The sequence below is a fragment of the Rhinatrema bivittatum genome, chromosome 7 (genome assembly GCF_901001135.1).
Source record: "Rhinatrema bivittatum chromosome 7, aRhiBiv1.1, whole genome shotgun sequence".
Classification (NCBI taxonomy): domain Eukaryota; kingdom Metazoa; phylum Chordata; class Amphibia; order Gymnophiona; family Rhinatrematidae; genus Rhinatrema; species Rhinatrema bivittatum.
The window spans coordinates 120,705,859-120,722,894 of NC_042621.1; the positions used below are offsets into that span (position 1 = coordinate 120,705,859).

The 17,036-nt window shown below is 41.6% G+C and overlaps 1 protein-coding gene across 2 annotated transcripts in view; it reads right to left on the bottom strand.

Annotated features, from left to right (window-relative positions):
* SAR1A (secretion associated Ras related GTPase 1A) overlaps positions 1 to 17,036 on the bottom strand; it is a 43,314-nt gene that overhangs the window by 14,291 nt on the left and 11,987 nt on the right. For both annotated transcript variants that reach the window (XM_029609039.1, XM_029609040.1), the window contains exons 2-4: positions 10,145 to 10,217; positions 7,831 to 7,950; positions 5,652 to 5,717 (exon numbers count right to left, since the gene is read on the bottom strand). In XM_029609039.1, the coding sequence (XP_029464899.1) occupies positions 5,652 to 5,717; positions 7,831 to 7,950; positions 10,145 to 10,202 (244 nt within the window). In that variant the 5' untranslated portion in view covers positions 10,203 to 10,217. The remainder of the gene's footprint in view (positions 1 to 5,651; positions 5,718 to 7,830; positions 7,951 to 10,144; positions 10,218 to 17,036) is intronic.

Sequence of the window (17,036 nt, forward strand, 5' to 3'; positions counted from 1 at the left end):
CTCCCCTAAAGGACAGTGCCCAGTCCTACTATGTTTGTCATCTTCATGCCTCTTAAAAATCTCTTCCCATGCTGCTTCTCCATGCACCTGTACTGCTCATCCAACCTTTGCCCCCATCCCTATACTCCCATACCAGTTCACCTCCATGGCCTAAAGAAGAGGGTTGATTTGGGATATCACCTACTGTGCCACATGGCCTGCAACCTGTTGTGCCTCTCCTTCTCTGCCATATTTAATCTGCTCCCTTTACCCCTGCAGACAGCCACCAACTCTTTCATACTGCTGCTTCTCTATCCTCCTCCCACTCCTAATCTTCTTATCCACAATGATACCCATGCATTTCCCTTCCAGTACCTTCAACTCATTCACACCCCTTGCCACACATTCACAATCACTCTACAGGGCTATATTCCTCCACAATCACCTCACACAAGCTGCCACTCCTTTTTATACACTCTGCTCCTCTCCTAGATGCAGCATAGTTATTGCCCTAAAAAACCCCCCAAAAAACCAAAGCCACAACACACACAACTAACACCAAACAAAAAAAAAAAAACCCTAACACACATCTACACACTTGCAGGATGGACCAATTTGGGTCTGCCATCTTTTATCATAGAAGCCATAGTGAAACACAAACACAGACTCCCCCAGCTCTGATTCTGGGGGACTTCAACCTCCACGTCGATGCCACGCCACCCTCCTCACCACTTTCAGGGCTATGGCCTTTGAACAAAATAGACAAACCTACTACAAAGCAGGACATACTCTTGACCTCATCTTCATAAACTCCAGCCTATCATACTCTATTGCCCCGGACTGCATCCCAGTCCCTTGGTTGGACCACTCACGGATATCCACTACCCTCACGACCAAAGAACGCCCAAACTCCCCACAGCCCCATTCTACCAACCACTTCAGGAAGACATACGTGTCAGATGTGCTCAGCGAACACCTATCCAAAGAACTCACTAACTTGGATGTAACCAACCCCAAGTCAGCCCTACTATCATGGCACAATATCACAGAATCAATAGCTCATAAACTATGTCCCCCAGCAGTCAAAAATCAATCCGGCTCTAAAAAGAAAACAACCTTGGTTCTCCCTTGAACTTAAGTAGATGAAGCAAGATCTCAGACACAAGGAATGCAAATGGCACAAGACCCCCGGCATTACTACACTGTGATTATAAATGCACCCTTCGCCACTACAGGAGCTCCATCCTACGCCAATAGAATTCATGACCTCCAATTCGATGCCAGGGCCCTGTTCTCCTATGTTTCCCAACTCACAAAAACCACCGCCCTGGCTATTCCAGATGAGCATGCACAAGTCAAGGCTTACGAACTCGCACTCTTTCAGAAAAAAAATTTCAGACACACTAGCACTCCTCCCCACCAACACAACTTCTCCTCCGCTAATTTCTACCACCCCAACACCTTCGAACCCACATCCTTCCTGGAGATTGAGTCCTACTAAAGAGACTGAAACCATCCAGCCACCCGTCAGACCACATTCAACAAAACTACTGTTACTTATTCCAGACACCATCTCCAGACTTTTGGCCAACATCATAAACTGCTCCTTATCACAAGGAATCTACCCAGACACGTTAAAAACTGCCTCCCTCAAACCCCTTCTGAAGAAACATAACCTAGATGCAAGAGAACTCTACAATTTCCACCCTATCTCTAATCTCCCTTTTGTTGCTAAACTCATGGAGAAACTGGTCAATACTCAACTCTCAGATTACCTGGAAGAACACAAAACTCTACCCATCTCAATAAGGCTTCCATAAATCATTCAGCATGGAAACCCTCCTCATCTCCCTCACAGATCACATCATCATGGGCCTAGACAAAGGGCACTCATTCCTACTAGTTCTTCTAGACATCTCTGCTGCGTTCGATACTGTGAACCACTCCATCCTTCTAAACCACCTCTCAGACATCGGCTTATCAGGATCGGTCCACAGATGGTTTGATTCCTTCCTCAGCAACAAAAGCTTCAAAGTCAAAATCAAAGAATCACCCAGCATCAAATCATTAGGCATACCCCAAGGCTCCTCTGTCTCCTACCATCTTCAATATTTACCTCCTTCCCCTCTGCCAGTTGCTAACAAACCTAAAATTAATACATTATCTCTACGCAGACGACGTACAGATTCTGATCCCCATAAGAGAATCCCTTACAAAAACTCATTCTGGGAAAACTGCCTCCAATCCATCAACCTCCTTCTCACTAGTCTGAACCTAGTCCTTAACACTGCCAAGACCGAACAACTCCTCATCTCCTCCAACTACACCAACCCACATCCACAGACACCCCCCCCCCCCCCCCAATACCCAAATCACGCATGTAAGAGACCTCGGAGTAATCTTCGACAACCATCTGAACCTAAAGAAATCCATTAACACCACAACCAAGGACTGCTTTTACAAACTACAAGTTCTAAAAAGGCTCAAACCCCTCCTTCATTTCCATGATTTTAGGACAGTCCTCCAAACCATGCTCTTTGCCAAGATAGACTACTGCAACACCCTCCTCCTTGTTCTTCCCATCTCCACCAAACCACTACAGATGCTCCAGAACGCGGATGCCAGAATCTTGACTAACACCAACCGCGGAGATCACATCACACCCATCCTCCGGAACCTGCATTGGCTCCCAATAAGTTACAGAATCTTACACAAGTACCATAATCCACAAACAGCTACAGCTCGACCTTCAGATCCCATTCAGACTCCACACCTCTACAAGACCCATCAGAGAAGCATACAAAGGAACCCCTGCAAGTCCCCACAACCAAAGCCACACATCATACAGCCACTAAAGATCGGGCATTCGACAGTGGGACCTGCCATTTGGATTACCATGTCCCCTGACCTCAGACTGGAACCCTGCCTGTTAACATTTTGGAAAAAACTCAAGACCTGGCTATTCCTTCAAGCCTTCCCTTAAAAGTTCCGAACCATGGAAAGTGCCACCTACCCATACCTCGCTATATATGTAGCTAGGCACCCTCATCCACTGTCTTAAGTTTTTGGGGTTTTTTTCCCCATCTATCCTCTGTTCCTGCTACTTCGGCTCCCAAGTTCACTTCATCTTGTTTATTGCAACTTTGCTTCTTGTTAAATGGTTTTGTTAAAGTTATAACACCCTTGTTCCTTGTAAACCGATATGATTCATATCATGAATGTCGGTATAGAAAAGAGTTAAATAAAATAAATAAAAAAATGTTACTATGATGGTCTTCCTGCATTTCTTACAAGCCCACACACACACACCCTTTAGGCCATCAACTTCTCCTTTCCCTTAAGGACCCTTTCTAAATCTCCCCACCATTGCATTTTCTTTCCCTTTCCTAATCATTTGAAAAGCTATCAACCATTACACCTTCAGAACTTGAAAAATGTACCACACCTGTGGTCAGCACTTTTCATTGCTATTTGTTCAGCTGTTGTAGCTGAAGTCAAGTAAGGCAACATATGAGGTCATTACTCAGTTAAAAATGCCTTGCCTTGGTTGGTATACCATGGGAAAAAAAAAAAAAAAAAAGATGCATGGAAGGATTTTGATGCACAGTCATATGATACAGTTTGGTGTAATTTCTTTTTCTCTTCCATTTCAGTGCACACTTCAGTTGTGTTGAGAGACGGGGGGGGGGGGGGCGTCAAATGCTGAATGTCACCAACACTTGGAAAGTGCATTGAAATGGGTACACCCTGACATGTTTTATTGCACTTTTAAAAAAAAATAAAGTTAAACATAAGATGTTACTGGCTCAGCTGAAATTTAGAAGGCTGTAGAACAGGCCTTGACAAATTCTTTGAATACAAGAGTCTACTACAAAAAATAAAGCAAGCATCTGAGACCTCTCAACCCGCCTACCACCACCACCCCACATCAACTCATTGTCCATGCAGGGTACCTCTATGCAAAAATGTTACATCTAAAGTTATCAATAAGAAATACCCTTCCAAAAACAATATTACACCATCTCTGTGGCCATCATAATAGGCACTTCCAGTACAATTTATTTTCTCTTGCGCTTTGGACTGAGAAATAATGTGAAAAAGTAAAAAAATAAGCCAAAAAAGTTAAACTTTTGTTTATTCATGGCTGACTATTATATAAAAGGCAAGAGAAGATAAATTGCACTGGAAGAAACTATTATGATGGCCACAGAGATGGTGTAATATTTTGTTTTTGGAAGGTTATTTCTTATTGATCACGCTTTTTTCCTTTGTATAGTGCACCCTTGTTATATCACATCTGCATTAACCTTTGGATAATCACTAGTAAGGATAAAGAGGAGCTGTTATAGGGAGTAGTAGTGTTCTTTTCCTGGTGTGCGGACAGAGGTGAATTAGACAGAATACTGCATGTGTGGTTGAGGCTGCCGCACCCACCAACAATTCCTTTCACTGGCAGCCCTCATCACTTCTAAAACACAGGAAAGCTGCTGGTGCTGGTTCTGGGCCAGGTGACAGTAGCAGGCAGTGAGCACATCCACAGAAGTCAGGAGAGGGCAAGATCACCACAGGGCCTATGAGCATATGCTGGCTCAGTACCTGCACCTACTGACTGTTGCTACCACTGTCACTGGGTGTCCAGGACAGACTCCTGTACACCAGCAACAATGAGGTTAGGGACACAAGCTCCTCTCTGCCACCACTGTTATGCAACTCGGGGCAAGTCTCTATCTCCCCGCAGCAATACAACCTAGCTGAAAAACAAGACTTCCCTTACTCTGATTTTCCCAACCGAACTAAATATGTTTTAAAACTAAGATTTATTCCAAGAGGTCTGATGATTTCCAGGATCCCTGAAAAGCAAGGCTTTGATCTTCTAAATGCTTAGGTTCAATATGAAGTCATATCACAAAAAAAATAGTGGGCTGGTGCACAGAATACACAGGTAAGTAAAACAAAACAAAAATAATTTTAAATCGTGCGCTGCATGAACTCTTAATGTGGTTAAATAAACAAATTCAGAAAACAGATGCATCTCAATGATCAAACTGTAAAAGTCCTTTTAATCAGAGAATGCCCTTCACAAGTATTAATCTATTCAAGCAAAAATACCCAATTTTGTGCAGGATAAGCAATTGCTCAGTGGATGAATGTTGCATAATTCAATCCCCCTCTACTTTAATTTAAAAGGAACCATATATAATATTGTTTGGAAGTTTTTTTGAACATTCAAAACAAGACATTTACTATGAATCTGTGGTCAGATCCTTTTTTACATCTGTTTTTAATCAGGGAAATATTACTTTTGCATTTAAACCTGTTCCTGATATCCCTTTACAATATTATATATGGTTTCTTTTGAATTAGAGTAGAGGGGGACTGAATTATGCAACATTCATTCATTGCACAAGTTTGGGGGATTTTTGCTTGAATAGATTAATACTTGTGAAGGGCATTCTCTGATTAAAAGGAATTTTACAGTTTGATCATTGAGATGCATCTGTTTTCTGAATTTGTTTATATGTAACCACATTAAGAGTTCATGCAGCACATAATTTAATTTTTGTTTTCAATTAGAAGTCATACCAGCCCTCACAAGATTACTAGGGACTGCAGAAAATCTATCCCAGCTTCTCATTTCCCACTTTTTACATAACCTTCACACCTGTTCTTACCTTGTTCATGCCCACCAAGGTCAAATGTTGTGAAAGTCATTCCTGCAATCGTCAGCTCTTCTGATGCTGGACAGAGAAACACAAGGTTATATAGCATAGCTAAGATAGCACAAAGAACAAATCAAAAAAAGCACAATAGCACCAACCAAAGCCCTCTTATTACTCAAGTGGAAAGGATTTAGAAGGCAAGCCAGTAGTCTGAGAAGAAAATGAGAAGCAAGCTACTGGGAGATAGGAAATGCTCAGGCAAGGCTCTCAGCCTCAGGATCCAGGACCTGGCAGAGGTGACAGGGCTGCAGGTCCTGATGACAAAATCAAGTAGGAGTCATAGATTTTATACCCATCTGTTGAGAAGTTGAGGGGCATAGTTGGGGCTCAAAAAAAAAAAAAATGTTTTAACATCTCTATCGCACATATCAAGTACTATGATTGTTTATGGTTCAAAAACTTCATTAACCTCTCTAAAATGTTATCAAACATGTACTGTACACTATTTCAGAAGTCTAGGTAGCAAGTAGTAATAAGTACTCCAAATCCATCAAGAAAAAAAATGCCATGCTAGGTCAGACCAAAAGGTCCATCAAGCCCAGCATCATGTCTTAGACCATGGCTAATCCAGGTCACAAGTACCTGGCAGGATCCCAAAGAACAGGTCTCTTCTTGCTCATAAGCAGGGATAGATGTAGACTTAGGAAAGCCATCATAGCTAATAATGGTTTATGGACCTTTCCTGCAGAAATGTATCTAAACATTTTTTAGGCCCAGCTATATTAAATGCACTCATTTTAATTCTAAGCAGGTCATCTGATGTTATATTACAAACAGAGGAGGAATCTCTCAGCCCAAACTCCATGTTTCCTGATTTCTAACACGGTTCTTAACATGGCTGCCATGCTAGGCAGAGTACAATAACTTTTTTTTTTTATTGTACTTTAAAAAAAAAAAACCCAAACACTTTAACAATTGGCTTATTCTGGAATCTGAAAATTACCCACTACCAACCTAAACCATCATGAACACCTCCTTAAACAGAGAACAAATGTATTTTTGAGACCTATTCCTACCCAGTAGGAAGTCTACCCCTGCCTGAGGGAGGGCAGGATAATGCTGCAAAGTAACAAGGAGGGTCAGCAGTGTCCTATATAGAGAAGTTTTTTGTGAAGAAATTTTCCAGTTGTTTTTTTTTGGGGGGGGGGGGGGGGAGGAGGATTATTCGGACTTTGTAAACTGCTTCCGAGGAGTATCTGGTAACAATCGGGACAATAAAAAAAAATAAAATAAGAGGCCCATACCCTGCTCCCTAACCTTGAAGAGTGAGGCTCTCTGTGTCCCTTTCTGGTGAGGTCACAGACTCCGTGCACTAACCTCGAGACAAAAGGCACTTGGACTTTTTTGTTCTGTATCGAGATTATCAAACTTTTTGTGGCTTAGATTTTAATTTGGTTACAGTAAAAGTTTATTATTTTGAACCCTCATGGCAAGTGCCTTGCCTGTTTCTTTCAGGTCAGAGAAGCCCACAAGCCAGAACCTCTGTGAGAGAAACCTTCAAGGAAGTGGAAAGACTATGGGTCCGTCCCCCCCAGCCCCATGAGCCCAGGGGTTCTCCTCCTCCCTGGTGACCTATTGTGGTCGGTGCTGGTGTAAATTGGAGAAGGAAGGAAAAACCAGGAATGGGTGATCCTGGTGACAGTCCCTGAAGAGGTTACACTTCCAATAAAATAAGTATAAATCAAACAAAAGCCTGGGAAGAGATATATGCCTTAACCAGCTTTCTGAAATCTACATAAAACGAGTGAAAGTCCTTTCCTCCAGATATAAAAACACTTTCTAGTACAAGCGGGTCTAATTGTTTTTCAAAAGATGTTCAACCAAAGCAGAGGCCTGGGAGGAACGCAATTGTTGATTGGGACTATAATTAACCAATTACTCAAGTATTTTGACTCCCATTCCCTGCACTAATATAAAAGCCAGGCATGCAATCTTAAATTGTGGTCTCATCTCTTTCACTGGTTGAAGAAAAAAACAAACAACAGCCTCCCCCTCAGTACACAGCTTATGTACTTTGTCTCTGTTTTGTACAGTACTGGGTACTCAGTGCTCTATAAATATTATAAGAAAATTGATAGGGGTGTAGTTGGGGGCGCTACATAAAATGAACCTTTTATAGCTCTGCACGTACTTGGATGTTGCGTTGGTACATGCTGTCCTAGCCGGTCATCTTTCAGCATATGCAGGAGAGTAGTTTTGCCTGCATTGTCCAGGCCCAGGAACACTAATTTTCCAGATTTCTTGTATAATCCTGAGAGAAGGGAAAGAGATAAACTGATTCAGGTAAAGCAATGATGTGCTCTGCTCTCAGATGGCTGCAACAAGCAAAAAAAATCACTAACAAAACAGATAGCAAAAAAAGAGTCACAAGATTAGGTATTGCCCTGAAAAAGATGTTATACTTTTGATGGCCCGAGGATTATCATGATACACTCATGTGTAGGAGACTTCAGTTTAGGAAAACAAGAGCAATTTTAGAGATGTTATTGCCCATAAGGTGTAGAGAAATGCCATCAACCCAGTACCCAAAATTTTAGGAACAATATTGCCAGACACACCATGGTTTACAATCTGCCTCAGGCCCTAAATGCCCCAAAGGGAGGGTCTGCAGCCTTTGGATGGTGGGGGTGGGAGGTGAAACAGCTTGCACTGCTCTTACACAGTATGTATGTGTCAGAGAAGGTGGTTAGTCCTTGTAGCCACTATAGTACATTAGACGAGCTCTAGGTGCTGATTTGGAAGGGGCAGGGAGTAACATTGAGAAAGAAAACAGATTCACACATGGAATCCTTGACTTCAGAACCTCCCTGATCCTTCATATATGAAGGAGTCCTGGGGGGAACTTTGTGCTACTGTGGAGCACAGAATGCCCTCCCGAACAGTTTCAGAGAAAGGCCCTGTGGGCCATGAGCAAGTGGAGTCTTGCCTGGGGAAGCTGCTGGCCGTGGGCGGCACAGCAAAGATCAGCAGGCCCAGCATGTGTAGGAGACTTCAGTTTAGGAAAACAAGAGCAATTTTACAGATGTTATTGCCCATAAGGTGTAGAGAAATGCCATCAACCCAGTACCCATAATTTTAGGAACATTGAAAAATGTGTCCTTGTCTATGTCCAATATTGCCACACACACCATGTCTGGCAATACTGGAAGAAGTGTGCGGATGTCCGAGAGGTACAAAAGGAGCATGTGCGAGTGTGAGACAGATAGAGGGAGCCTGTGTGTATAGATTTATGAGAGGGACAGAGGAAGCTGTATGAGGGCCTGAATGACAACAGGATCAAGTTGTGGGAGTAGAAAGAATGGAAGGTCTTGAGCATGGAGGGGGAGGGGAGATAGTGGAGGAGTTGGGGCCTAAAGGGCAGCATGAAAAGAGGTCTGGCCAGAGGAGTAGGGAGAGAGGTGGAAGGGACACGTATTGTGTACTTCTAGGGGAATTCTGCATCTTTGAGTAATAATTTAAAATGCAATACAGAAAGTTAATTACTTAAACCACCACAATACACATCAGTCTTTATATTAAAGTATGCAAAATTTTGCAGATGACCCCCTTCCTGCTGTAGTGTCTGCTTTTGCAGATTACACTTCCACAGCTGATGAATCTTTAAAGAACTGGATTCTGCAATTTCAAAATGAGTTTAGAAAGTGATTGATTTTAGAAAAGCAAAAAGTGGTCATCTTGTCAGGGGATGGAAGGTGAGCAATAGGTGAGCCCTGCTTGGAAGAGGATTATGCCTGGGCAGGCTATCAGGGTAGCATGTGACCAGCTTTCATACCACATCTCAGATTACCGAGATGTGGTCATAAGAAACATTTTAAGAAAGCTGCTATTATCCTGGCCAAGGACTGCCTGGGATCCAAAAATGCACTGCACAGGGATCATGCAGATAATCAAGGAAAGATGTAAAGAGGAGGCTCAAAGAAAGGAAGAGACCCCTTCTATCATATAGGCAACACACCCGAGTCCTCATTTGCTGAGGACAAAACACAGATCAGCACATGACCAAGATTAAAGCAAGATATCAACACAGCAGACCAAACATCTGTTATGTTGAAATGCTCCCTTATGGGAGCATAGGGCTAAAATGAGGTTCTAGAAATTAGGCACATGCACGTTCAAAAACAAGTTTGCTCTTTTAGTTCTAAGCTGTTGTGCACAAAAAACAAACAAAACCCCCCCCCAAACTTCCCAGTTCCCTCAGCAGAAATGGAGAGTCAAAAATATGGCATTTACTCACACTCCATAGTACACATTTTTAATATTATATATTCACGACTGAAGCATTTCAACTTAGTTACCTAGCTCGGATGAGCTAGTTTGACATACTGCGATAGTACTTTCTTTGAAGAAACACTGGTGTACTCTGCCAGGATTTTGTTTTGGATTGGCAGATATAAATCACTTAGTCTCTCATAGAAACTTAGCTGCAGCACATGTGCATACCTTACCTAGAAACTGCAGTACGCTGCTGAAGCCATTATAGATCCACTCAAAGAGGAAAGACATTTCTGTGTTTGTTACCTGAAAGAAAACATACAGAACTTAGTTGATCCACAATACCAAGAACTCTACCCAAAATGTTACTAATAAAGGAGATACCAGATATCCTGTCTGTGCATTCAATAGGCATAACCACCTGTAGCCTAACTCAGATAGGCCAGCTGGTCATCAGACTTTATAAATGGACAGTCGGGAGTATGTATGTGTGGGGTGACTGTCAGCATGGCCACTAAATCCAGTTTCATTTTGTTTTCATAAGGAAAAGATTTAAAAAACAAGGAAAAATACCATCACAGCACTAATAGAGCTAAAGATTATCTGAACCCTTTGAGAGAAAGGCTTAGAAAAAGGCTGAAATTTGGCAGCAAAGCAGGGGCTGAGCAGCCACAAAATGCACTGCAGAGGTAGTCAAGTTTTGCTTGTTCGAAGAGTTCCAGATTCAGATAACTATTGGTATGACATTTTCACACAGTGCTTGCTGTAAGTGGTATTTTCCTGTAGATAGCACAATGAATTAGCCATGACATATGGGTGACAACATACGGCAACAAAGACTTCTCTCCAAGCTTGCAGAGCTTCTAGCTCTGAGCATGTACAATAGTTCCCATGTCTGTGTTGTCTTGTGAGATGTCGTTGACTCTCCAAGGAAATAGCAGGATAACTTAGCTGTGAAATACTTGCCTATCTATGGAATACAATATTTCTGGTAAGCAAACTTGCTTTTTCCAATCGATATGCAGGCTGAATTATTTATTTATTTATTTATTTAATTTTATATACCGGCAACCGTTTGCACATCGTGCCGGTTTACAAGTAACTTACAACAAAAGATATATAGGCGTAGCCTTTACAGAGAACGGTGTATAACAAACACATGGGGAGTCTGGAGCTGAGGGCTGCAGCAGAGAGATTACTTATCAAGCAACCCAGATTTCACTGGGGAGAGTGGACTATAGCACAGACAGATTATGTAGAACTGCTTGTCCAAATATGTCAGTCTGAGATTCTCTCATTACGGTCTTGATAACAAGTATGGAATAAAAGCCACGTTGCAACTATCTTCGATGGGTACTTCTCACAGACTAGCAATAGAATAAGCCATAGCTTGTATCTGATGAGCTTTGAGTCTGTAACCTGCAATCCCGCCAGGTTGTAGCAGAGGATGGATGCAACCAGCTAACCAATTGGATAAAGTTTACAGAGAGACAGAGGTCAGGAAGATGACTGGTGTGAGAGAGACAGACTGGTCGTGGGGGTGTGTGTGTGACTGGTTGTGGGTACTAAGGAAGAGGACTGTGAGGACAGAGCTTCAGCAGCCCTTGCTGCTTCTGGTGAGTGCTATTGGCCTGGAAGGGAAAGGAGTAGGAGAACTGCTGGAGAGGGTAAGTAGAGGTGGCTTTTTTAATTGACTGCCATTTTAATTATTGGGTATTATATGATGTCTGCTGTTTTGAAGTATTTTGATATTTGGACATGTTTTAATAATTTTTTGAGTTTTTGTTTGATATTATTCTGTTCAGCAGCTGTAACATTTTTAGTACAGCTTTACTAATTATTTCTGTGTGGGGCTCTATAGCAGCTTGGCTTATTCTGTTTTCCCAATAGGAAACATTAGTGTTTAGGGCCTGGTTTAATAGTTGTATTTCTTAGATAGGGTTGTTACTGTTTGAGTGTGTTCCATAATACAGGTGTAACTTTGTGTGGGTTAGTTTATGTGCATTATTGCAAATCCTGAGAGTCTGTTAGGTGCTATATTTCTCCAGGTTCGCACTGCATGCAGAGTGGCTTTTTTTGGTTTTCCATTCCAGTTTGTCTCCATATTTATAATTTGTGAAGGTCAGTTCTGGGTGTGTGACCGAGGTGAGGTATTTGTATCAATCTTATTTGTTGTGTTTTCTCAATAGGATATGCATTAGTGGTAAATTACTGTCTTTTCATAAGGAAGGCTATTGTGCCTGGTAGTAAAGGGAGTTTGTTTTGCTTTTACTGAGATGTCATCAGAACCAGAATATCTTTTTTGTATGGAGAATTGGCCAGGGTAAATCCCTAGATCTGCTCTGCACTCATTGCTGGGGGTTGATGGGATTCCTGTGGATACAGCATGCATGTTTACATTTAGCCCTGTGATGGTCACATGTTCAGTGTGTCCTGCATGTGAGAACCATCTGTCATGCTTGTCCCAGCCAAAAAAAGGTTGAGAACCATTGTACTAATGTGTCTGGTTTTTGATGATAAATGTCAATTTGCATTCACTGTGTGCTCACATCCAAGCTGAGAGACTGAAGAAAGTCCAATAATCATGAGTTAGAAGAGTAGGGTTTGACTCTTAAAATTATAGGAGATCTGCTGGAAAGCATGAGATATGCATACCAGAACTTGTAAGGGTTATGAGGATTAGGCAGGTATAGTTCTCAATGGTGTTCTGTACTGTTTTAGCAATGACTGATATCAGTTCAAAAGTGTACATGAGGCTTTGGCCCCAATCAGTTAGGAAAGCATTTTGAACTAATCTGCAACCACTGGTAGAATGGATTTAGTTTTGTGTTTTGCTGTGCAAAAACAGGTCCACTGTCTGTAGACCTCAGAAGTCGAAGAGCCTTTTTGCTATTGATTGATGCAGAGACCACTCATGAGATCAAAAGATTATGCAAAAAGAGTAGTGGATACACCTGGCAGGCAAGTGGCCTGAAGGGTTTCATGTCTTTCCACTCAGTGCCATAACTTCGGCAGAAAGGCCTCAATTCCATTTCTCCCCTGCTTGTTGACAGAACATGGTAACCTGATTGTATTAGGATGTGCTTTCAGAGAAGACACGTGAAAGTGGCGAGAGCATGCCATATTGCTCTTAATGCCAAGAGATTAATTTTGAAAGTTTCCTGAAGAGACCAAACTTCTTGGATGCAGAAGAATCCCATATGATCCCTCCAACCTTTGGTAGAAACATCTGTTGTAAGGATGAGCTAATGTGGAAGTAGTTTAAGCGGAGCCCTATTTCAGAGCACATGGGGCTATAACTACCACTGCAAATTCCTTACCATTGGTAGCATGATCTGTAGTACTAAAGACAGGGATTGTGTGAGTTGATTCCACAGATCATGGATGTCAAGGTGGGTTAGTTGAACTACATGAATAGTCACCTCTATATGACCTAAGAATATGAGGAGATTCCTGGCTGTGTAAGCTGTTTTGGACAGTTGTCTCTAGATTAGCAAGGACATGGTCATTTGAATATTAGGTAAGAATGCTCTCTGTAGTGATGAGTCTACGCAGGCTCCTACAAACAGGAAGTACTGTATGGGTGCAAGGTTTGACTTTTCAGCTACTCTCTCATTGCTAAGACAACTTGATGGGAAATTCTCTGAGATGAGTTGTTACATCCAAGGGGTAGAGAACTGCTTCTCATAACTGTTCCTTTCTTTTGTTAACCATCTCCATGTTCTTTTTTATCCCTTGTTAACAATTTCCTTGTTATAATTGTTCAATGTATTAGACAAAGGAAACATATTTCCTGCATACTATGCAATAAACTCACTTTGAAAATGGTTAGTGTTTCAAGTGAATGGATACTAACACCTTATATAAAAAAAAATTTAAACGATTACTGTTTTTAAAGTCTTGCCATTTAAATAGTTAAATATATTAGGAATGTAAAACTAAGGAATATCCATATTCCTCAGCAGTCAAAAAATTAAAATAAAGAGGTTGTACCTTAATAGCCAAAACTTTCTATATTAGAATAGATAAGAACAAAAATAGAAAGAGGTAGGTTATAATGCAGAGAACAGCATCGTTCCCAGATAACCATAGCCTAAATGAGCCCTGAATCTAGTATCCACCTTCTTGACAAATATTCTCTTTTGCGAAGGTGGTGGTATTAATAGGGGGTGATTGTCAGCATATAGACAGTGTCTAGACAACAGGTGCAGGAAACATTGCGCAAAAGGAGGAAAGCAGATGCCTTACAACAGCTCCTAGGGAAAGCTAGCTTAGTGGTCATTTGAACATACATTAACCACAGTTTCCTAGGCACAATTCTTACATGGGAACAGATTTTGGGGTCAGCTAAACTTGACATTTCTGTAGAGACTCCCTTAGCACTCTCTCTCATAGTTGAACTTTGCTCCTTGTGACAGTCAATTTATCTTTATAATCATCTTTTTGCACAAAAGACATGTTATACCTAAGAGATTGGCTTGTCAAGGAGGAAGGAGTCTGAGAAGTGACTACACAGATTGCAGGAACACAAATAGGGGCATGATGTTCAGGGTAGCATGGAACAGGACAGATGTAAGACAGTAGGGGGGAGCTGATTTTTTTTTCAGTTCCTTACTCCAAAAGGCTTGAGAATTACGTAAATTAAAGTTGCCCAAAGAAATTTAGAACTGGCAGCAAGAAGTGCTAGACTAGGTTCATCCTATCTTAGAAAGCATGTTTCCCATAAAAATTGTATAGCTTAATTTACTCATAATGTTAAAAAAGGGGGAGTTTTGCCCCAACTTTAAGAGCAACAAAGAGGATAAGAAGCTTGAAACCAAGCTCAAAACTCTCAATTCAAGGGTCAACACTAGGCTGATTAGGACAAAATGGGAGAGATCTTTTAACAGACTCCAGAAAGACTGGAGAGAGATGCACAGATTACTGTGAAAAATTTGTACGCCTCAGATCAGGAGAATGACCTGCAAAGAACTATTTTTAGAAAAAACAAAAAAAACCCCAAAACACACAAACAAATCAGATAACCCCAAAAGGTAAAAGTCAAAATGGCTCTTTGGTCTAGTAAACATGCAAGGGCTATGGCTTTTACTTCAAACACTTTTTGCAGAAACTTGCCCCTAGGATAGACTTAATTTTTATGGCTTTTCAGAGGAGATTCCCTCCTTGATTCTATAAGGAAGTTACTTCAGTGATTCCTAAGTCAGAAAAATGTTAAGACTAAGTCATACTGCCAGATTTTTTTTTTTTTTTTTATTAAATCAACACTTAAACTCTCTGCTAAAGTGCCAAAGACAAGATATCGTAAGCACTTTTTTTTTTTCAAAAAAATAAATTTGAGATCAAGGGTCAGACAATCAAAAAGGCCCTCAACCTTTGGTAGAAAATTAAGGAAATGAAAACACAGAATTCCTAATTATGTCTCTAGGCACTGAAAAGGCATTTGATAGGGTAGAGAAGCTATAACTGTGTGCAATATTAGAAGTATTGTGTTTGAAAGGGACTTCAAGTGCTAGATAGATAGCTTGAATAATTGCCCCAAAGTCAGAGTGAACATTAATAATCCATTTTCTAAGGAATTCTTGCTAAAAGGACAGGAACCAGGCAGGAGGGGTCACTTTTCTCCTCTCCTTTTTGTCTGGTCAAGGCCAATTCCAGAATGCTAAGATATCAAAGCCGTGATCAGCAACATTTTAACAAAATATCGGGATATAAAAATTAACCAAAATAAAAATCAAATGTTGCCAATCACAAAGGTTTATTTAAATAGGGCAAGAGCCTGCTTAAACATCTGGGAATGTTCACTTCACAAAGGCATAACAGATCAATCCCCTACTGACGGATCCAGGAAATGGCATTTTTAATTTCCTGTGGCGACAGTGATGACACATTGCTCCTGCTGCTCAGCCTTGTACAGAGGCTTTGGGTTCTTATTTGCCAACACCTTCCTTAGGACCTCCATCTTCTCAGGCATGGTGTCACAATGCCCTAGGGAATTACCGACTACAATTGTAGCAGTCAGGGAACAATGGCCTGGGCTCAGATAACGATAGCAGATGAGTGGGTATCCAAGATGAATATCTGGCTTGCATGCTCATCTAGCCCTTAAGTTCTAGGAGGAAAAAAAAAAAGTGTTCTATTTGAGAGGCTGCAGCAAACAAATAAAATTCTGAAGAAGCAATGAGGCAATTAAAAGGCACAAAGGCCAAACTGCAAGAGACTAGAATGCATCCATGCAACAGCATGCACAAAGACTGAGGGGATCATAAGTCAGCATGCACGAGTGGTATCTCCTGCATATGCTCAGTGAAGACTTTACTGAGTCTTGAGAGCTGGGTCTATAAAGGCACTGGATGAAGTCACCCACACACTATGGCTAATTCATGCCTGCTTGTTGATAGCAAATCCAAAATGGCATTGGCTGATCTAAGTGGTCTTTTGCCCTGTGGTTCCTTTTCCTACTCAGGGTCTCCCAGGAATAAATCTGTAGTGGTTGAGTGGTGCCTGGAATGATTTGCCTGTTCCTGCAACATGGGGAAGGAAGTGCCACTTCCCATGGGCCCTGGAAATCTGCAGTAACTGCTCTACAAGCAGGTCTCTCCTTCACCAGTGCTACATTTGTTTTGCTGCTATCACAGCTCCTGGAAAAGGAGCCGCCTATACTCGTGATGCAGTAGGCCCTAAACCCATTACATTTCCTCCTGTATTCTCTACCCTGTATGTGAGAACAGGGAGGTGTTTCCAGAAAGACTGGAACTTTTGGCTGAGTCAACATCAACCAACTGCTGTTTGTAACTGAGGCTCTTTTACTTGAATCTCAAAAGGGGAAGTGTATGGGAGCAGTCCTGGTGAGAGAAAACACAGCACTACCTCGAGAGTCTGCACCCCACTAGGAAGTTCTCCCTACCCTGGCTGTGACGTTATCTGCAGGGGACTCCCGACTATTCAGTTGTGGTGCTTGCGGCGTGCAGCTGCCACACTGCCAAAACTGCACCTGAGGCTTATGTCCTTTTCCGTTTTTCTTTTTTTTCTTCCCCAAAGTGACCACCTCCTCTCCAATTCAGGGACCTCAGCGAGGACTGAAGGATGAGCACGCTCTGCATTTGGTAAATATGCCAGTATCGGACT